The 22,942-nt window shown below is 42.4% G+C and overlaps 1 protein-coding gene across 5 annotated transcripts in view; it reads right to left on the bottom strand.

The window, feature by feature from the left end:
* The window catches only part of arhgef39 (Rho guanine nucleotide exchange factor (GEF) 39), a 73,030-nt gene that overhangs the window by 25,123 nt on the left and 24,965 nt on the right, over nucleotides 1–22,942 (bottom strand). For 4 of the 5 annotated variants that reach the window (XM_060843223.1, XM_060843220.1, XM_060843221.1 and 1 more), the window contains 4 exons: nucleotides 9,555–9,751; nucleotides 9,353–9,447; nucleotides 4,484–4,604; nucleotides 3,167–3,285 (listed from right to left, as the gene is read on the bottom strand). In XM_060843223.1, the coding sequence (XP_060699206.1) occupies nucleotides 3,167–3,285; nucleotides 4,484–4,604; nucleotides 9,353–9,447; nucleotides 9,555–9,719 (500 nt within the window). In that variant the 5' untranslated portion in view covers nucleotides 9,720–9,751. Of the gene's footprint in view, nucleotides 1–3,166; nucleotides 3,286–4,483; nucleotides 4,605–9,352; nucleotides 9,448–9,554; nucleotides 9,752–14,869; nucleotides 14,965–22,942 lie in introns of those variants that run through there. The other variant, XM_060843224.1, reaches the window with a different exon arrangement.

Genomic DNA, 22,942 nt, shown 5'->3' with positions numbered 1-22,942 from the left:
GGTGGGAAATGAAGTTAGACTTGGCCTTAGTCAAAGGAGAGGCCATGAGATCTCTCATCAATGTGTGTACAGTGTGGTAACAGAGAGGGACCAGATGTCCTGGGTGCAAAGGGAATGCCAGGAATTGAGAAACGAGAGCAAGTTTTGAAAAAGAGACCCCTGACTATAGTAGAAAAATAAGGTCTAGAAATGAACAAATCATTTGTGTGTGACAGGTGCAGGCTGAATAAATGGGACTTTCCAGGGCAAACCTTCCTGTGGATATTGGGAACGGGCAGAAGACTCCGTGTATTTGGGAGGGGAAGTGGGGAACTCATGAGACTGGAGGAAAAGATCACTAAGGATGAGACGGGATAAGTGACAAACTGGGAAACTACAGGTTGAGGTTGTGACTGTCAGGAGAAACCATTAGAGAACTAGCCGTCCGCTGCCTCAAGGTTAGTTGGTTCACTTACTTGCAACTGCATTATGCTTGTCAGTGGCATTAATGACAATGCTATGCTGGGTCTGAGGACTGGTGCTGCAGGTTCAGAGGAAAGAATGTTACATCAAGTGACTGGAGGAGAAAAACTGAGATGATGCATCACACCAGCAGATTCTAATGAAAAGATCTGGACAGAGTAAGAGGCGAATGGGAGGATCCAGGTGGAATAAAAATTTGGAAGATGGGAGAAAGGACCTGCTATATGAGGTGAAGATTTCTCGCCAAAAGTGCAGTTGTGGAGGCAAAGATATTGAAGATTTATTTTGAGATGGAATGTGGGCATCTCTAACAGCATTTATTGTCCATCTCTAATAGCCCACAGGTCAGTTAAGAGTCAACCGCATTGCTATGGGGCTGGGGTCTCATGTAGGCCAAATTTTCTTCCCTAAAGCCCATCAGTGAATCAGATGAGCTTCTATCAACAATTGACGATGGTCTCGTGATGATCATTAGACTCTTTAATTGCAGATCCTTTATTGAATTCAAATTCCACTATGTATCACGGCAGGCTTGGAACCCGTGCCCCCACAACATGAGCTAAGTTTGTGGATTAATTGTCTAGCGATACTACCACTAGGCCATTGCCTCTTTAACTCGCTGTAGTGAAGGCCTAAGGAACTTCAGATTTGTGATGACTGATTTAAGCAGAGACGAAGGTCAGAGGAGGACAGAAAATTCATGGCGAGATAGTCTTAAATGTGAATATTTCAACCCCATATGGCGTATGAGGTGAAAACATAAAATCTGTTAAGACAAGACTGAATAGCCAACAAAAAGTGTCTTATCTGGATTTATTGGTGTATTGACCTGGCATGATGTAAAACAACAATAAGAAATTGCTTCAATTGTGTTTAAGTAAGCAGATAAAGGATTGGTGAGAATTTTACTCAATATGAAAAGGGCTGAAGTTGAGAATCAATATCAGATAGTTAATACACCAATTGGATATTTCCTCCAATTACTCAAAATAAAGTCATCATCAATTTATAGTGTTAATGATGGAGATGAAATTTTCCAGCTGTCTGAAAAATATATTTTGAGACATTAATCACTAAGAGAGACAAGGAATGCCATTTGGGGCTGCTAATGGTCATTCAAAGCAACTTAATGAAAATGACAAGGTACCAGTGGTTGGCACTCAACCCAATGCGATTCTACTTTTTCAAAAGTAGAATCTACTTTTTCTACCTGTCATGGATAAAAACATTGGGGATCGGCCTAACACAGCATTATTGGAATACCTTCTCTAGGCAGACTGCAGTGATTCAAAAGACAATTGTCCCTCGCCACTATAATGGAGACTGGGAACGGCCAATAAATGCTGGTCTTACTGAACCAGTTAGTTACAAAGCATTGGTTGCCTACATACTAGTTACGTCAACGATGCAATAATAAAATAGGAATGAAGCACCTCCACCCAGTACTGTCTCCAAATGTATATTTTTGAAATTCTTATCAGCTGTAAAACACACAATCTTTGGCTTTGAATTGTCAGGCATATAGTTGAGGCTTGATGTTTACAACATTTGTAATGAAATAGTTAATTAGACTTTGATGTACACATTTGCTCGTATACAAATACTTGACAAGTTACTTGTTTCCAAGTTAAAGTAAAACACCAAATTCAAGAAAATTAGAATTCCTGATATACCCCTGTTTAGAGAAATACCTGTGTGACCCAGTTACCATGGGGTGAGATGGAGGGTTTGGTGAGGAGGTGGAGAAACAAACAGAAACTCATTGGAGGTGTCAAATGGAATTTTATCAGCTTCCACAGTATCCCACAAAAATAAGACAGTGGCAACTGAGATGCAGAAGAAAAGCTACTGTGCAAAGTAGAGAGAACTGTTTTGTGTTAAAGACCATCGAATACTTATGGTTTCCATTCAAAAGAAGTGGAAGAGACAGAAAGGGTTCTTAAAGATTTAAGGAAGGTTGGGTTATGCTTTGCTAGTGATAGTTGATCTGGGAAAACCTGGCTAGAGAGAGAAACAATTGTCAACATGTGTGTGCTGGAGAGTTTGGAGTCACTTTGGGATAGCTCCTTTAATGCTACATTGTTGCAGAAGTAAGACACTGAGAAAATGTGGTTCCTACAAATATTTTGTTTGCATTAGTAACTGAATGCTAAACTTAGATTTTTTTCAGTTGATGCACTGTTAGTTCTGTTGTCTGTGAATTTATGTTTGAACTAGAGTAAACTGATTTTAGTTTGTTACAGTAAAAGACTTAAGATAGTGAACTCACATCCTTTGGTTCTTTCAGTTGGTCATTTTGGAAGTTCATCTATTTTAAAAGATTGGTCTTTATTGAGATCCTTTTGAGTCATGAAATTGGTAATTATGCAATAATTCAAAGTCGTATACCATTTCTGACTTAATGGGACAAAACATGGGCAACAAATAGGGCAGTTTATTAGCAGCAGAGTGATTCATACAAAATCAATCCACCAGACCCATCCAGGCCAGCGATGATTTCATATGCACAAAAGAAGGGCGGGCTCCTCATTCGTTTTCCAGCAGAAGGTTAAGCTTGTAAACTTCTATGTTTTTAAATATTATCAAATAGCATCCTACTGCATTAGAAGGGACAATTTATAAAACAGGAGGTCACATGACCCCTCACGTCTGTGCTGAGTTGCGTGCATTGGAGAAGAGACTATAGGAACCAATGCCTACTTACTGATAAACCCGCTTACGCGGCAGTGGGAGCAAATCCTCCAGTTTCAACCCTTGGAATTCTGGTCTAGATTCTTGGAGCCTCTTAAAACGTACAAATTGCTTATTTTTCCTAATTTGTTCCTAAAATAGACCACACAAGATGCATATTAATTAACAGTGTGTTGCAGATGTTGGCAGACAATATTAATCTTAACGATCTCTTTGCACTCACTGCGAAGACGTTTCATAACATTTCCCGATTGAAACTAATTGCGCAGGGGCGCATTATTATGCACAGGGATGGTACTGAAGGTTGAAAAGGACAAACCAACTATTCTCTGTCAGATCATCCTAATTATGCAGTCCCATGTTCCAACAATTACATTTATGTAGACCCACTGTTAAAATCAATGTTACTTGCACAGCTAGTCCTTAATCAATGGAATCAGTCAATTTACTATGGTCACATCCTTCTTCTTAATTAAGACAGTGATATCTCTCTAGCTCAGGATCTCAATGAGATAAATAAGTACACAGAGTGGGAAATGTCAAAGAGGTGACTCCATGAGTTTACTCCGACAAACTTTGAAGGAGGACGACAATATCCTAAGAATGAAGGGGATGAGAAAAAGCTGAGCATTTTTTCAAAGCACCAACTTTTTTTAAATTAATTCCTGGTATGAGGGCATCAGTCAGTAGGCCAGCCTTTTTACTGCCCATCCTAATTGCACAGAGAGCAGTTAAGAATCAATCCCATGGCTCTAGGTCTGGAGTCACATGTAGGCCAGACCAGGTAAGGATGGCAGTTTCCTTCCCTGAAGGACATTAGTGAATCTGCAATTGACAATGGATTCCCAGTTATCATTAGACTCGCACATCCAGATTTTACTGAATTCAAATTACACCATCTACAGTTGCGGGATTTGAACCTGGGTGCCCAGAACATTACCCGAGTCTCTGGATTAACAGCCTAGTGATAATACCACTAGGCCAACATCTCCTCAAATTCAAATTCCTTAGGGAAAGAGCAGGTTGCATAAAACAAAAAACTGATAACAAAAACTGCAATTAATAAAGAATGCTTTCAATGTGAATATCCTTCATAATCAAAGTCCAAATGATGATGCTTCTGCCACTGGTGCCAAATTTAATTAGACAGTGTGGCAACCTCATTGGACAATTAGCCTTTGTTTTTACATATAGTCCATTTCTATACGGTGTCACCTCACTCTCATCATCAGAACAGCAAAATGCTGGATTAATCTATTGAAGATGTTGCTGAATGTAAATCTGTCATTACAAATACACTTTCAATGACTCATAAAAATTGCTGCATTACCTGTAGGACTTTGACAGCCTGCTCCATATTGTCTGTGTAAGTGATATAAAGATGAAGGTGAGAGCAGAAGAGGTCAAAGGCCAATCCAAACTTGCCATTTTCAAGATTACTCAGTAACGTCCTGTGTAGGATATAAAAATGTTGCTTATCCAGTGACATTTCTCTCATTTTTTTCCCCAAGCTAATCAAACCAGTGCTTCATGCCCCACAACAAAGCACATTTTCTTAAAAGTAACACATGTAGGAAAACTTCATAGATACTGAACTCAAGTGGGAGACACGTTAATAATCGAAGACACAATGAAAGCCATATATTAATTCGCATTTAGCCCAGACCACCTGTGTCTTTACAACTCTAAGTCAGACAGCTAGACTCCAAATGCTGCAGAATTGGATCAACAGATGCTGGAATCTGTACTGAAAACAAAAAATCTTGGAGATCACAGAGGGCCAGACAGCATCCATGGAGAGAGAGCAAGATAACATTTCAAGTCAGTCTGAAGAGTCATCTAGGCTTGAAACATTAGCTTGCTCACTCTCCATGGATACTGCCTGACTCCCTGTGATTTCCAACATTTTTGTTTTCACCATGCATTGCACTTCTGCCTTGGATCATGTTGTATCAGTTAACCCAGCATATAAGTCATACCCATTTCTCAAGCTCCAAAAGTCATGTTTTTTTGCACATGCTCAGCATGTCAATATCAACCCATTTTTCACAACTCATGTTTGCAGTAGGAGGCAGCTTCAGTTTTGCACCCCACAAATGGATGATTTATTTACTGATACCTTATAACTGGGCTCAAGTAGGCATCACAGGCTGTATTGTAAAGACATGTGGAAATGCAAAGCATGCCCACACACAACAGGCTCACTGCTGTGAATGATAAAGGTGATGATCATGAACACACCCTCCAGTGGTTCACTTTTTGTGTTACAAAAGATCAACGTATGGGCTGATGTCTGTGCAAGGCAGAAGGAATGCCAGTAGGGGAATAGATAGGAAGCAGAGATCAAAACAACAATGTTTAGATGAGCCTTAGAAAAAGACAAGGAACAAAGTGGAATAGAAGGTGATCAATTGGTAATGGGGCTAATTTCAAAAGGAATGGGAACAGGCCTAGACCAGGAGAACTGAATCCGTCATTGCTAAGGGAAGTGTTGCCATGAAAATCACAGTCAAAACACCTTTGAAATACTGGCTGGGCTAAAATTAAGGAGCGGGGATTAGAAGAGTTGGACTTAAAAGTTGATAAAGTCAGCAGGATCAGATGGGATGTATCCAAAGTTGCTGGAGAAACTAAGTGTAGAAAGCGCAGTGTTACAGGCCACAGTCTTGCAACCCTTCTTAGAAACAGGGTAGTGCTGGAGGATTAGAGAAGTGAAAAGTTTACAACATCTATGAGAATAAGATGCAGGGGTATACAGAGTAGCTTCAGGCCCAACAGTTTAATAACAGTGGTGAGAAAAGGATTACAGTCAATACTAGGGCAAAAATTAGCATGAGTAAAGATAACTTCAAATCAACCTGCTCAGAGATGCTATTGATCCACCTTGGAGCAGTTGGGACTTGAACCGAACCTTCTCATCCAGAGGTGGGGACACTACCATGACACTATAAGAGCCCCAAATTGATAAGAGTAGGTGAATAAAGGAAAACCAGAATAGACGTTAAGGGCAAGCCATGCTTATCCAACTTGTTTGAGTTGTAAAAATGAGTAACAGAGAGGATCAATGAGAATGATGGAGTTAGTGTGGTGTACCTGAATTTCCCAAGGGCATTTGAAAACACATTACATAAAAAGACTCGCCATCAAAGATAAAGTCACTGGATTACTAGGGACAGTGGCTGCACAGACATAAAGTTGGTGGAGTTGCAGGAAATAAAGAGAAATATACAGCTGCTTGTCAGACAGGGGAGAAGTGTGCAGTGGGATTCTCCAAGGATCTGTCCCATACTTTTCTTGAAAACTATTAACGACCAAGACCTGGGTGCACCAGGCATAATTTTCAGCTTTCAAAACTTGGAAGCCTCATTAACCGTGCGCAGGAAAATGACAGATTTCAAGAGAATGTATAGATAGGCTAGTGGAATGAGCAGCAATGTCAGAGGTAAAATTTCAGGCAAAGAGATATATAAAATGGAATATTTAGTCAAGAACAACGAGGATAGGCAATGCAACATAAAGGGGATCATTCTAATGGGAATGCAAGGAAAGGTACATACGCTCAAAGCATTGAAAATTGCAATGCAGGTTAAGAAAGGTGGTAAAAGAGCAACCAAGATCCAGGGCTTTATATATAGAGCAAGTAAACCAAGGAGGTTACAATGAACCTTTACAAAGCACAGTTACAGTCCCATTTGAAATACCATATTCACTGCTGGACATCACCCTTTAGGAAAGATCTGGAGATATTAATGAGTGTGCAGAAAGATCTTACAAAACTGGCTCCAGGGTTGAGAGGTTGCATTTATGTGAATATATTGAAGACTTGCTGCTCTTAGGAGAAGAAACCCACAGTGACACCAGGAAAAATATTCTTCACACAAGTAGAATGCAGTGCCTGGTAACATGCTGAAGACAGATTCAGTCGTGGCTTTCAAACAGGAATTGATAAAGCACCTGAAAAGAAGTGATTTGCAGTTGGGAAAAGAAGTTGGGACCAGTTTACACAGTCAGAGAGTCGTACAGCATGCAAACAGGCCCTTCAGTTCAACCAGTCCATGCCGACCAGAATCCCAAAATAAACTAGTCCCATCTGCCTGTTCCTGGCCCTCATCACTTTAAACATTTTTTTATTCATGTACTTATCCAAATGTCTTTTTCACATTGTAACTGTACCTGCATCCACCACTTCCTCTGGAAGTCCATTCCACATACTAACCATGTTGCGTGTAAAAGAAAATTGCCCCTCATGTCCTTTTTCAAAGTTGAGTTAGTGTTGCAGTGATATTGGTCTTGAATAGCCTCCTTCGGCACTTTTATCATTCTAGATTTTATGAAATGGCCATCAGGAAATAAAGTAATAGATCTTCTGTCCCCCGTCAGCCCACAGAAAATATAAAGTCATAGAGATGTACAGCATGGAAACAGACCCTTCGATCCAACCCATCCATGCCAACCAGATATCCCAACCCAATCTAGTCCAACCTGCCAGCACCTGGCCCATATCCCTCCAAACCCTTCCTATTCACATACCCATCCAAATGCCTTTTAAATGTTGCAATTGTACCAGCCTCCACCACTTCCTCTGGCAGCTTATTCTATACACATACTACCCTATGTCTGAAAAAGTTGCCCCTTAGGTCTCTTTTATATCTTTCCCGTCTCACCCTAAACCTATGCCCTCTAGTTCTGGACTCCCCCACCCCAGCAAAAAGACTTTGTTGATTTATCCTATCCATGCCCCTCATAATTTTATAAACCTCTATAAAGTCACCCCTCAGCCTCCAACGCTCCAGGGAAAACAGCCCCATCCTGTTCAGCTTTTCCTCGTAGCTCAACTCCTCCAACCCTGGCAACATTCTTATAAATCTTTTCGGAACCCTTTCAAGTTTCACAATGTCCTTCCGATAGGAAGGAGACTAGAACTGCATGCAATATTCCAACAGTGGCCTAAACAATGACCTATACAGCCGCAACATGACCTCCAAACTCCTGTACTCAACACTCTGACCAATAAAGGAAAGCATACCAAACACCTTCTTCACTATCCTATCTACCTGCGACTCCATTTTCAAGGAGCTATGAACCTGAACTCCAAGGTCTCTTTGTTCAGCAATACTCCCTAGACCTTACCATTAAAGTGTATCAGTCCTGCTCAGATTTGCTTTCCCAAAATGCAGCATCTTGCATTTATCTGAATTAAACTCCATCTGCCACTTCTCAGCGCATTGGCTCATCTGATCAAGATCTTGTAACCTTTTTCGCTGTCCACCACACCTCCAATTTTGGTGTCATCTGCAAACTTACTAACAGTGCCTTTTATGTTCACATCCAAATCATTTATATAAATGACAAAAAGTAGAGGACCCAGCACCGATCCTTGTGGCACTCCACTGGTCACAGGCCTCCAGTCTGAAAAACAACCGTCCAAACGGCTAGTTCTCCCTGTATTCCGTGAGATCTAACCTTGCTCACCATCTCCCGTGGGGAACCTTGTTGAATGCCTATCTTAATAAAATTTGATAAATAACCAACAGGAGGCTCAGCTCAGAAACAAATTGGTAGTACTCTATCACAGGCAGCAGATGGTGCTCCAACAGTGAGCGCTTAATCTGGATTGATACCTCCATGCAGTACAGAGTCATAGAGATGTACAGCACGGAAACAGACCCTTCGGTCCAACTCGTCCATGCCGGGCAGATTTCCAAAATTAATCTAGTCTCATTTGCAAGCACTTGGCCCATATCCCTCCAAACCTTTCTATTCATATGCCCCCTTTTTAAATGTTGTAATTGTACCAGCCCAGGTGGCATGTTTCTAATGCTGTCTTTTATTGATCAAGACTTTTAAACGGAGGCTTCGGCTTCTTGCTCAAGTGAAAATATAAGATCCCATCAAGGGAAACAGAATGCGGGAAAACAAGTACAGTCGGTTCTGATATAATGCGAACAGCTCTGTTCTCATGCCATCTCACGTCATTAAAAAAAAGTCACACAATAGCCATGCCATTTAAACTAATGGGATTGGAATCATGTTATAGCCAGTACAGGTGAGAAAAGTTAGCATTCTACAAACAATGGTCCAAATTCTTCAATTACATTAAAGCCAATTCGGGTTGAAGAAACACGCATTATAGCAGAACCAACTGTCGAACAACAAGCTAAGAGAGACAAATTGAAACACGTTGACAATAAAATCATACCTATTTACTGAATGGATGGCCTTTAAAGTGCAAAATATGGCATCTCGAACACCTGGCTGCAGGGTCCCCTTTGCTTTTAAAATTTCTATAAAATACTAAGGGAAGAAAAGCCTGTTTAGATGAAAAGGCTATTTGAACAAAAATCTGTATTCAAGTCACATAGCCGTATCCCTCACTGTAGTGTTCTCGATCGCATCCTTACCACCACAACTAGTTCCAGCTGTTCGAAGTACCTCTGCTCAGTCTCAATCAACTCTTTAGCAGTTCGAATCCTCTTCCTTTCCCAACGCGCCCTCTGCTCTTCTATGGTGTTGCCTCCTATGGTGTTGCCTCCTGTTGTGTGCTTTCGCTGAAACTCTCGAGCCATTGAGGTGTAGAGTTGATCACTGGCAGCTGGTTCTGGAAAATTAATTACAGGGGATACAGATCACTATGAATGAGATGAAAAGATTACTTAAAAACCAGGTCTAAATTTCATTTTCACTCATTACAAAATATGATGGTTGTGGGTATTCCTTGTTACCTTTTCACTTTCCAGTTATGAAACTAAATTTAAAATAAATACTCCAAGTAAGATGGTTCAGTTACTACTGCATATAATTAAGACCATAAGTTGTGGTCCCAAAATTCAGACATGCAATAAGGACAAATCTGCCATTTCAAAGTAAAACAGTGGAATTTAGCAATGTGGTAGCAATTAAAAGCTCGAGGTGTTGCGAACAGCTGTTTACAACAAAGATATCCCTTCAGGTATTTCCTAATCAACTGGTCAGAGATGTTATCACATACTTCTGGGTTCAAGTCCTACTTGCTACAGACTTCCTGGTCCAGAGCTAGGGACGCTACCACTGCACCAAAATAAAAGGACACAAGGTACCCCTTTCTAACTTTTATTCATTCAGGATGGGGTGTCACTGCATAAGCCAATATTTATTGCCAATCCTCAATTGTTAGAGTTAAAAGTCAACCATATTTCTGTGTCTAGAGTCACGTGTAAACCAGACCAGGTTAGGATGGCAGTTTCCTTCTCTAGAGCATATTAGTGAACCAGATGGGTTTTTCCTGACAGTCGACAATGGATACATAGTCATCACTGGAGTCTTAATTCCAGATTTTTTACTGATTTCAAATTCCACCATCTGCCAGGGTGGGATTCCAACTCAGATCCTGAGAGCAACACCTGGGTTTCTAGAGTAACAGCCCAGTGATGATCTCATTTGGCCACCACCTTTCCTTTGGCCTGTCAGAGTTTAAGCAATTGAATCCAAAACAATTCCAAGCTGATTGAGATTCGGGATTCTTTTTTTGTTTGCTTAAACCAGAAAGACCTGCCACATGAGACCTTGTCAAATACCTTACTCCAATCCATGTAAAGAACATTCTCACTAATCTTCCTAGCTACTTCCTCAAAAAAGTACAATACATGCCCTTCCCAGAACAAAAGCATGCTGACAATTCCCAATAAAACTGGGCCCTCTTCATGAAAGCCCGTTTCCCAATATTACCCAGCACCGAGATCAGACTGACAAGGATTTACTTATTTGGCCCATCCCCACAACCTTTTGGAATCATGGTGCAAAATTCACAGACCCCAATCCTCCGGCATCTCCACTGTAACTAGTGAGGATTTGAAAATGATCCTTCAATCACCTGCTATACCTCCCTGACTTCTTTTAACAGTCTTTGAGTCAATAGGAATGTAAGGAAATGTTGTTGCAATTGTGCAACAAATTGGTGAGACCACTTCTTGAGTGTTGCATACAGGTTTTGGCCCCCTTACTTGACCAAGGTGTTGCCCAAGTACCACCACAATATTACCTGCCCCACCAGTGGCTCGAACATTTTAGACCACTGCTACAGCACTGTGAAAGATGCCTACTGCTCCATCCCCCACTCTCATTTCAGGATCACCGACCACAATGCTGTGTTTTTCTCCTGGCTTACAGGCAAATACTTAAGCAGGAGACCCCCTCACGGATACAGGTCCAGTGCTGGTCAGAGGAAGTAGATGATCAACTCCAGTGCTATCTGGAATCGGCTGATTGGGACATGTTCAAACAGTTCGCAGGTACCTTGGACGAGTACGCCACTACTGTCACAGACTTTATCAGCAAGTGTGTGGAGGACTGCATACCGAGGAAGTCAATCCAGGTGTTGCACAGCAGGAAACCCTGGAAGGATCAGGACATACAGAACCTGCTAAAAAACAGGCATGAAGCCTTCAGATCAGGAGATCCACTCAAATATAAGGAATCCAAGTATGACCTTCGCAGAGCCATTATGACAGCTAAGGACCAATACTGATCCAAACCAGAGACCCAGATAGACACCCAGCGACTGAATGACATCACAGGTTCTAACAAGAGACAGTGCAAGATAGCAGACGATGATGTATCCCTCCCAGATCGTCTCAACGCCTATGTTCGCTTTGAGCAGAATTTCGGTGGAGAGGCAACACTTATTTCGACAAGTCCTGACAAACCTATCCCAACAGTTTAAAGTCTGGTTGAAGATTTGTAGCTCGGGTGTCTGTTGTTGTGGTTCTGTTCGCCGAGCTGGAAGTTTTTGCTGCAAACGTTTCATTCCCTGGCTAGGGAACATCATCAGTGCTATTGGAGCCTCCTGTAAAGCGCTGCTTTGATGTTTCTTCCGGTATTTATAGCGGTTTGTTCTTGCCGCTTCCGGGTGTCAGTTTCAGCTGTAGTAGTTTGTATGTGGGGTCCAGGTCGATGTGTCTGTTGATGGATGTTCTTGCCGCTTCCGGGTGTCAGTTTCAGCTGTAGTGGTTTGTATATGGGGTCCAGGTCCAGGTGTCTGTTAATGGAGTTAAACTCCATTAACAGACACCTGGATCTGGACCCCATATACAAACCACTACAGCTGAAACTGACACCCGGAAGCGGCAAGAACATCCATCAACAGACACATCGACCTGGACCCCACATACAAACTACTACAGCTGAAACTGACACCCGGAAGCGGCAAGAACAAACCGCTATAATACCGGAAGAAACATCAAAGCAGCGCTTCACAGGAGGCTCCAATAGCACTGATGATGTTCCCTAGCCAGGGAACGAAACGTTTGCAGCAAAAACTTCCAGCTCGGCGAACAGAACCACAACATATCCCAACAGTCGCTGCATCAGAGCTCAGACCAGTTTTCCTTTGTGTGAGTCCAAGGAAAGCGATGGGACCAGACGGAGTACCAGGCTGTGCACTCAGAGCATGTGCAGATCAACAGGCAGAGGTCTTCTTGGACATCTTCAACTTCTCCCTGCAGCAGGCCCCTGTCCCTGGCTGTTTCAAGGGGGCCAACATCATCCCTGTGCCTAACAAGGCTCATGCAGCATGTCTCAATGACTACCACCCAGCGTCCCTAACTTCAGTGGTCATGAAGTGTTTTGAAAGGCTGGTCCTGGCATTAATCAACTTCAGCCTCCCCACTACTCTTGACCCACTCCAATCTGCCTATTGGACAAACAGATCCACGTCAGATGTCATTTCACTTGCCCTTCACTTTTCCCTAGAACAGCTTGACACCAAGAACAGCTACGTAAAAATCATACTCATTGACTACAGTTCAGCTTACAACACTATACCCCCTCGAGACTGATTACAAAATTTAGTGATCTCGGACTAAGACCCATCTCTGCAACTGGATCCTCAGTTTCCTGACCCACAGGCCACAATCAGTGAAGATTGGGGACAATATTCCATCCTCACTAGCACTCCACACTGGAGCACCCCCCAGGGGTGCGTACTCAGCACCCTACTGTACTCATTATATACCCATGACTGCTTCACCAAATACCAGACTAATGCCATTTACAAGTTCACTGATGACACCACCATAGTTGGTCGAATCTCAGATGACAACGAAACAGAATACAGACGATGGTGGAAGTCCTGGAAAAATGATGCACTGAGGACAACCTAGTTCTCAATGCTGGCAAAACCAAAGGAACTCATTATTGACTTGCGTTGGATGTTACTCATATCCCCCTATGCATTAATAATGCGGAGGTGGAACAAGTGGAGAGTGTCAAACTCCTGGGAGTGGTCATCCACAACAAGCTTTCTTGGAATCTTCATGTGGACGCACAGATTACAAAGGCCTAACAACGTCTATTCTTCCTGAGGCTGCTGAGGATATTTGGCATGACTGTGAATACCCTTGCCAACTTTTACAGGTGCGCCATCGAGAACATTCTGTCTGGATGTATCACCACCTCGTATGACAACTGTACCATTCAAGATCGGAGCTGGTTACAGAGAGTGGTGAACTCGGCCCGGACAATCACAACCTCCCATCTATAGAATCCATCTGCCAGGCCCACTGTCAAGGAAAGGCCAGCAGCATTCTCAAAGATCCATCCCACCCTGGCAATGTTTTTCTCCAACCTCTACCATCCGGGAGAAGGTGTAGAAGCCTGAACATATGCACCAGCTGGTTTCGAAAGTTTCTACCCTAATGTTGTTAGAATATTGAATGGACTCACAAACTCTTAACATTCGCCTGTACCTGTGTTTTTGTTTTTGCTGCTGTTTACCTATTAGTTACTATCTGTGCTACTTAGCTCTGTGATCTGCCTGTATTGCTTGCAAGCTTTTCACGTGACAATAGATTCAATTCAATTCAAGGATATACTTGCTTTTGAGAAGGTTGAAAGATTAATTCCAGTGATGGAAGGCTTGTCTTATGAGGAGAGATTGACCAGTTTAGGTCAATACTCACTCCAGTTTAGAGAAAGGTGAGAGATGCTCTAGTTGAGGTATAGAAAATGCTAAATGGGATTGACAAAGTACCCAGAAGGTGGATGTTTCCCTGTGTGGGACAATCTAAAATAAGAGGTCATAGTTTTAGGTCACGTCTTAAATCAGAGATGATTAGAAATTACCTTCTCTTGAAGGGTTATGACTCTGTGGAATTCACTACTCCAGAGTGTGGTGGATGTCAACACACTGAATAAATTTAAAGACCAGATAGACAGATTTTTAATCAGTCGTGGGAGTGGAACAGGAAATTGGGAATGGAAGTTGAGATGAGGTCAGCAGTGATTGTATTAAAGGACAGAGCAGGCTTGAGGGGCTGAATTGCCTCCAGCTTTGAGCTGCTGTCTTCTTATGTTGCAGGATACAACCCACCTGGCACTGGGTGAATTATGCACTTTCAAGGTCAGTCCTTTCAGCTGTTACTCCTCTCAGCTTCTGAAACCATTGCCCTTTTTAGAGATTGTGTTATTGACCAGACCAATATATCAAGAAGATAGGTAAAGGTTAGCGTCTAGCCTAATTTAAAGACAAGTGTAAGATATTGTTGTTCCACATGTAATTCAATTGGTCACACAACTTGGCTTTACGCAAAACATATTATACATTTAACGGCCACTAAATACAAAGAAAAGAAAAAAGAATTGGTTTAACTTTAACCCAATTGAAAAACTTAACAGAATAATAGATTATTATTAAACTACTAAAGAGCAACTATTCCAATATAGTAATACCCCATAAACACACCTTTGGCAAAGGCAAGTTCGGTAAAACAGATTGTTTCAGATTTCCAGCATTGCAGCTGAGACAAACTGAGAAAATATTGGAGAATCCCAGCAAGCCTGGCAGTATCTGAGAGAGAAACAGAGTTAATATTTCGAATCTGATATGCCTCTTCTTCAGACACATTTCCTTAGCCATCCTATTCACGGTTTACCACATTTCCATAAACTTCTTTATCATACCCACTACATTTAAGTCCATGTCACAAACGGAAAGAGCATCAGCAGCAAGCATAAAGGAACCCCACTGGAAACAGATTTCCACTGACAGAAACATGGCTCTGCTATTGGAGGTTTCATCTAGTCAACTGCTAGTTTACGCAGTCAAGGACATAGCCAGACTGAAACTGAACTGTAACCAGACACGACATAAACTCATTGCCCTGTTGAAACTGTAGCTAACAAGCAGCGTACAAACCATGGTTTATTGCCAATTAAGAAACTGAAGTTGGGAAGCAAGTGAGGGGGCAGGGTTCCATTTAGTGTCAAACAAATGGAGTGATAAACACAAGGAGAAAAACTTGGATGTAACTTCAAGGAAGAATAATTTCATTTGTAACATCAAAAGAAAAGGTTCAGAAACTGACATTCAGAGACAGAGTTTGCTTTAGATCAATCCAAGGCAATTCCAGAGTGGAACTGATGAACCATCCGCCAACCTCCAGCAAACTGTTTTGAGGTGGGGGGATACATTGCATACCAGATGTAGAGATGAAGGAAAACAAGACATTTACAAAGACTTCTTACGGGGCACTGACTGTGCTGATATACTACAGATCGAAACCTAAGGTCTTTTGAAAAAGGTCTTGAACAGCCCTGCAGGCACACTGATGGATCTGAAAGCAAAGTTTTTTCCAAAAGCACAAACTCAGTGTGCCTGTATGACTGTTTGGGACTGTTTAGGTACTTTGGAAAAAAATCTTCACTTCTAGATCGATTTGAGCCAGCAAAGTTCTTTGTGTAACCAGAGGGCTTGAACAGACCTGCACGGATATATGGGTGGGGGAGGGGGGGGTGCCATCAGAAACCAAAAATATTCGTCATCTGAAAACCATTTGGTTCTGAAGCTTTCAAATAAGGGATTCCAGACTTGTAGTGGGATTTAATACTTCATTCAGACATCAACCAGTTCCCTTGTTGTAACCACTGATCTCTACTACTAGGTACTGTTCTTCCTTCCTCAATCCTCCATGCCCTCCTATCACAACACGGAGTCTTTCGAATCATAGCGACTGCAGTTAAGTCTATTTTTACACAGTGGGACCTCATAAACGACAATGAGATAGTCACTTACAGGATAAAACTTGAATATTGCTGAAAGTAGACGCATGCTGTCTAAACTTTTTATTTTGTGTTCATCAGAACAGATGCAAGAGTACCAAATGTTGTTTCCTTTCAAAGTTTGCACTCTTGCATCTGTCCTGATGAATGCAAAATGTAATGCTTTGACTACATATTTCTTTTATTCCTCGCCCGCACCAAGATAAGATACCAAATGAACCAATTTGATACCGATGGTTAAATTTCGATCGAGGTTCCAACAGAATTTTCTTCTTCAGATTGTGCCATTTAATCATTTACGTTGTTTTACCCAAAGCAAGACAATGGTGTTCTTCTTCCCTCCACGGACATCACCTTCCTCCAAACTAAATGATTTGACAATTTTAAACTTGAAAGATTGTCAGCAAATACATCTTGGTGACTGAGTGAAAACTCAATGAAATGCAATCCTCCAAAATCACAACATATAGTTTATTTCCCGTGCCTGCCAAATTAACTGATTCTAGCTAAAACAAATATTTAGCTTCTAACTCAGTTAAAGCACAGTACTTGAGCTGCCCTTTATAAGTGCAACCTAAAGATTAGTTTCTTCTTTGTGATATAATATAAATTTGCCTTTTTAAAATTTATTTTGATCCAACATTCCAGATATTTCAGGGATCAGATCTTTTAAGATAAAACAGCAATTCTATTTGCTTTGAGAAATAAGTGATTCTAAGGGAAAAGGACTTGATGAAAGCATCCATCAGCCCAAGTCCACAAATAGGTCACCAAGACTGTCAATTTCAATCTGCTCTGTAATTAAATACATCACTAATATAGATTTTTCGAAGATTGTCACTCGTTGTACAGACATCAAGACTGTGACAAATCACAGTGTGCAGCCTTGAAAGTTTCAGCAAATTTACCTTGGTAACCACAAATCTAATAAATGAATACAAAGCCATAACATACCCATTTGAGTTGATAGTTTAAAAAAAAATTATTGGAATAAATTTTGAGCTGAATACAAATTGGATAATGCAAAACTCTACAGACTTTTTTGCTTATTATTATTCTTATTCATTCACTGCTGAATATCCAGTTCACAAACTTTAAAACACTTCGCTACATATACATGATCACTAGAACAGATGGATGCAAACAAATAATAAAAACACCATACTTCTGTGAAGAAATGAGAATAGTTCAGGTATCAATGTCCTATGAAACATACCTTAAACATTTCCCCTTCAATATGTAGGGCCAGACTGGTGTACATTTTGTTAAATAAATGTCAATAAATATAACACATTTTAAATTTTAAACAAGCACATTGCTGAATCTCTTGCAAATGCTGAATGAAGTTTTCATATTATTGTACATTTTTGCCCCTTTATATTTTACACTTCATGGAAAGCTTAGCGGCAGCATTATTAACAGCATCCTGTGGTAAATGAATCCAAATTCACTGTCGATTGCAAGAGAATCACAAGGGCCAGCCACAGTAACACACCTTAGAATAATATACATATCGAGGCTGCTTGTACCCTACAAATGAAAAGATCAGGGTTTCCGTAACTAACAGTTTAAAGAAAAGCTCTGTTATACTATCTCATCCAATTATAAAAACTGTACTAGAGAGCCAAACAACTCAAACAATTTACAACTGAGACTGTTTTTGCAGAGTTGAGTGCCAGTGTACAATACACATACAGAAATCCACTAAATACTTACAAATAATAACCTGAAATTTCTTCCCAATTCTTACTAATTTCTCTCCTGTAATGTCTTTATGAACAACAAAATATGGATTATTTTAAAAGTGCAGAAGCGTGTTAACCAATTAGGAAAGAGCATTTTGTTAATGACATACTGGGTTCTATAGGCTAATTGTAAGAGTTGTGGAATATTCCACTTTACCAATTCCCTCAACTCGTCATGATCCTGGATCACTTATCAAATTAAAAAAAACAATAAGGACATTCAGGTAAAATATGAATGGAGATGTAAATTGAGCAGATTTCTGGAGACAGACCCTGGAATTTCACACCCTGATGACATCTTAAAGGAGCTTCAAAAGGATTGACTTAGAAGGAGAACAGTTCACTACAGACTGTACTGCAACCCCGAGTGCTATTCCAGAGTGTGAATGCGATTGGAGAAATCTGGGCAAAAGGCATGTTTGTTTCTTGTTCCTTCAAGAATACACAAATACAGGGGTTTAAAACCAGTTCAAACCTGGTCCGTGTGCTCGTGGAACAAGCAGTTAGTGAGCAGAGGTACTCATGTGCTAGCGTACATTCACATGTTAGCGTGCTGTGAAGGTTCCAAGTGAAGAACCAAGGACTATCACTGGAGTGCCATCAGCCAGTCACTGCCAAAAGGAAACAGGATGAAAGAATTTCAACCAACTCACAAAGCCAAGAATCCTAAAACTGACTGCTCGACTATCAACAGTCACAGTCTACTCTTCAGGAACTGTCCAAAATCTGAACACAGATCTCCTGACTTTCATTCTCGAATCTCTTCTCATTTATAACCTGCATGTGGGGCATTATTTTTCCTTCTCACGTTTAATACTTTTCTCTTAACCCAAAAAAACCTGATTTAATTAGTGCTTTGAAAACATATATATTCATGTAGCCTGAAAGGCCAGGGAAGGGTCCCTTTTAAATTAGCATTGGTGCAACCAACTGACAGTGCAATCCAATAAACAGGAGAAGTCATTCATCCTTCCTTCCCAGGAACGAAAAGATTAGAGGTGTTCCCATTTGGAACCACAAAAAATTGAGGAACCTCACCTGGAGTCTGGGAGGATGATTAGGTCATAAACTGTCAATCAAAATAAGGTACAACAGTCTGTCTGGTCCAATTCTTTTCATAAATATAGGATTCCGGCAGTGGAAGCAGGCCAATTGGCTCGAGTCCACACCAATTCTCCAAAGAGCATCCCACCCAGATCCAATCCCTTACCCTAGCCTGTGACACTGAATTTCCCACAGCTAATCCACGCAGCCTGCACATCCCTGAACACTATGGGTAGGTCAGCATGGCTGATCCACCTAATCTGCACGTCTTTCGACCTTGGCAAGAAACTGGAACACACGGAGGAAGCTCATTCAGATACGAGCAAACTTCACGGTGACATTCACCTGAGGCTGGAATTGAACCCAAGTCCCTGGCACTGTAAGGCAGCAGTGCTAACCACTGAGCCACTGTACCATCCACATTCATTTAATCAGTATATTTTCTCTCCTTCCCTTCTCAGCCTTTATGAAAATTTAATATTTAATTTTTGGACAGCTTTTCATCATCTGTTTGAAGATAAATTAAAGGCAATTTTTTTTAATAGCACAACATTTCTTCGACCTTGGATCACACCATCTGACCACGTTTCAATATGCCCACATTTTAACCCTTGCTTATTGTATGTATACATTCGATTTATTTCTAAATGAGACTCATCAGTGTCACATCAAGTGTTCTCTGTACTTCAATTAATTTCACATGTACTTTTAATCCATTAACGCCTCCTGATCAGTTTCCTTGTTTACATCTTCTTAATAAGGACCTGGGAACATGCAATCTCCCATGATTCATCATCAGTTGCATGAGTGCCAGTTTGGATAAGGTATATTCTGTTTGGTGAGATGTCATTGACCCAACAGGTTGATCCTCCATGGATACTGCCAGACTAGCCAAGTTGTTTCCAGCATTTCCTGCTTTTTAATTTCAGTTTCTCAGCATCTACAGTACCTTCATTCTTGCAAAATACCCCAATTCCTTTCAAGAAATTTGACAATAACCACTAGAAATCACAACATTCCTTTTCTCTTTATAACTTTACTACATATGGTCTATATTGACTAGGTGGTGGTGTAGTGATAATGTCACTGGTTTAGCAATCCAGAGATCCATGATGACGCTCTAGGGATACTGACACCCTGTCGGGAAGGAATTCTGACATCCCTACGCAATCGGTGCATGATTCAACGGCTCTCTGAACTGGCCTAGCAGTCTACGCAAGAGTAATTGGAGACAGGCAACAAATGCTGACAGTGACGTTCACATCTCATGAGCAAATAAAAATAAAATTCTAGTCTCAATTGCATTAGTTAAACAAATGAAAATGCATTGCTGGTTAAAGCACAGCAGGTCAGGCAGCATCCAAGGAATAGGAAATCCGACGTTTCGGGCATAGGCCCTTCATCAGGAATGAGGAGAGGGTGGCAGGCAGGTTAAGATAAAAGGTAGGGAGGAGGGACTTGGGGGAGGGGCGATGGAGATGTGATAGGTGGAAGGAGGTCAAGGTGAGGGTGATAGGTCGGAGTGGGGTGGGGGCGGAGAGGTTAGGAAGAAGATTGCAGGTTAGGAGGGCGGTGCTGAATTGAGGGAACCGACTGAGACAAGGTGGGGGAGGGGAAGTGAGGAAACTGGAGAAATCCGAGTTCATCCCTTGTGGTTGGAGGGTTCCCAGGCGGAAGATGAGGCGCCTTTCCTCCAACCGTCGTATTGTTATGTTTTGCCGGTGGAGGAGTCCAAGGACCTGCATGTCCTCGGTGGAGTGGGAGGGAGAGTTAAAGTGTTGAGCCACGGGGTGGTTGGGTTGGTTGGTTGGTCCGGGCGTCCCTGAGGTGTTCTCTGAAGAGTTCCGTAAGTAAGCGGCCCGTCTCCCCAATGTAGAGGAGGCCACATCGGGTGCAGCGGATGCAATAGATGATGTGTGTGGAGGTACAGGTGAACTTGTGGCGGATATGGAAGGATCCCTTGGGGCCTTGGAGGGATGTGAGGGAGGAGGTGTGGGCGCAAGTTTTACATTTCCTGCGGTTGCAGGGGAAGGTGCCGGGAGTGGAGGTTGGGTTGGTTGGGGCTGTGGACTTGACGAGGGAGTCACGAAGGGAGTGGTCTTTGCGGAACAGTCTGAAGTGTCTGATGTGGAACAGTCCATTTTCCGCAACTACACTGGCACCACCCCCCACCTTTTCCTCCGCTACATCGATGACTGTATCAGCGCTGCCTCGTGCTCCCACGAGGAGGTTGAACAGTTCATCAACTTTACTAACACCTTCCATCCCAACCTCAAATTCACCTGGACTGTCTCAGACTCCTCCCTCCCCTTCCTAGACCTTTCCATTTCTATCTCAGGCGACCGACTCAACACAGACATCTACTATAAACCGACTGACTCCCACAGCTATCTGGACTACACCTCCTCCCACCCTGCCCCCTGTAAAAACTCCATCCCATATTCCCAATTCCTTTGTCTCCGCCGCATCTGCTCCCAGGAGGACCAGTTCCAACACCGCACAGCCCAGATGGCCTCCTTCTTCAAGGACCACAGATTCCCCCCAAACGTGGTCGACGATGCCCTCCACCGCATCTCCTCCACTTCCCGCTCCTCCGCCCTTGAGCCCCGCCCCTCCAACCGCCACCAAGACAGAACCCCACTGGTTCTCACCTACCACCCCACCAACCTCCGTATACAGCGTATCATCCGCCGTCATTTCCGCCACCTCCAAACAGACCCCACCACCAGGGATATATTTCCCTCCCCTCCCCTATCAGCGTTCCGCAAAGACCACTCCCTTCGTGACTCCCTCGTCAGGTCCACCCCCCCCCACCACCAACCCAACCTCCACTCCCGGCACCTTCCCCTGCAACCGCAGGAAATGTAAAACTTGCGCCCACACCTCCACACTCACATCCCTCCAAGGCCCCAAGGGATCCTTCCATATCCGCCACAAGTTCACCTGTACCTCCACACACATCATCTATTGCATCCGCTGCACCCGAAGTGGCCTCCTCTACATTGGGGAGACGGGCCGCTTACTTGCGGAACGCTTCAGAGAACACCTCAGGGACGCCCGGACCAACCAACCCAACCACCCTGTGGCTCAATACTTTAACTCTCCCTTCCACTCCACCGAGGACATGCAGGTCCTTGGACTCCTCCACCGGCAAAACATAACAACACGACGGTTGGAGGAAGAACGCCTCATCTTCCGCCTGGGAACCCTCCAACCACAAGGGATGAACTCGGATTTCTCCAGCTTCCTCATTTCCCCTCCCTGTCTCAGTCGGTTCCCTCAACTCAGCACAGCCCTCCTAACCTGCAATCTTCTTCCTAACCTCTCCGCCCCCACTCCACTCCAGCCTATCACCCTCACCTTGACCTCCTTCCACCTATCACATCTCCATCGCCCCTCCCCCAAGTCCCTCCTCCCTACCTTTTATCTTAACCTGCCTGCCACCCTCTCCTCATTCCTGATGAAGGGCTTATGCCCGAAACATCGAATTTCCTATTCCTTGGATGCTGCCTGGCCTGCTGTGCTTTAACCAGCAACGCATTTTCAACTGTGATCTCCAGCATCTGCAGACCTCATTTTTTACCCTTAGTTAAACAAATACCAAGTGCTCTGATTCTGGGTGAAGAAATGTATTCCACAGATATTGTGCTGCACCATACAACTCAAAACAATTTCTGATGTAAAAAGGCCTTGAGCATGAAAAATTATGTTTGCCTTCCTAGAGCCAACATGACCATGATAATTTAATCCATGTTCTGATTAAATCATCTCTTCATTACACCACATTCTTTTTCAGGACTCTTTGATAGTACTTCTTCCCGTAAATGTGAAATCTTGTGTTCTTTGAGTCCCCATGTTCTTGGCTTGCTAATGTGTTTCCTTGGAATTCCAGATATCTTATTGTAGCATGTCTGCAGCACTGTGCACTACTGTGACAAAACTTGTCAGCGTTCCTCGCCAGCTTTAGA

The sequence above is a fragment of the Hemiscyllium ocellatum genome, chromosome 23 (assembly GCF_020745735.1).
Source record: "Hemiscyllium ocellatum isolate sHemOce1 chromosome 23, sHemOce1.pat.X.cur, whole genome shotgun sequence".
In the NCBI taxonomy this organism is placed as follows: Eukaryota; Metazoa; Chordata; class Chondrichthyes; order Orectolobiformes; family Hemiscylliidae; genus Hemiscyllium; species Hemiscyllium ocellatum.
The sequence above is the reverse complement of the archived record's forward strand: the minus strand, read 5'-3'. Positions and strand labels throughout refer to the sequence as shown.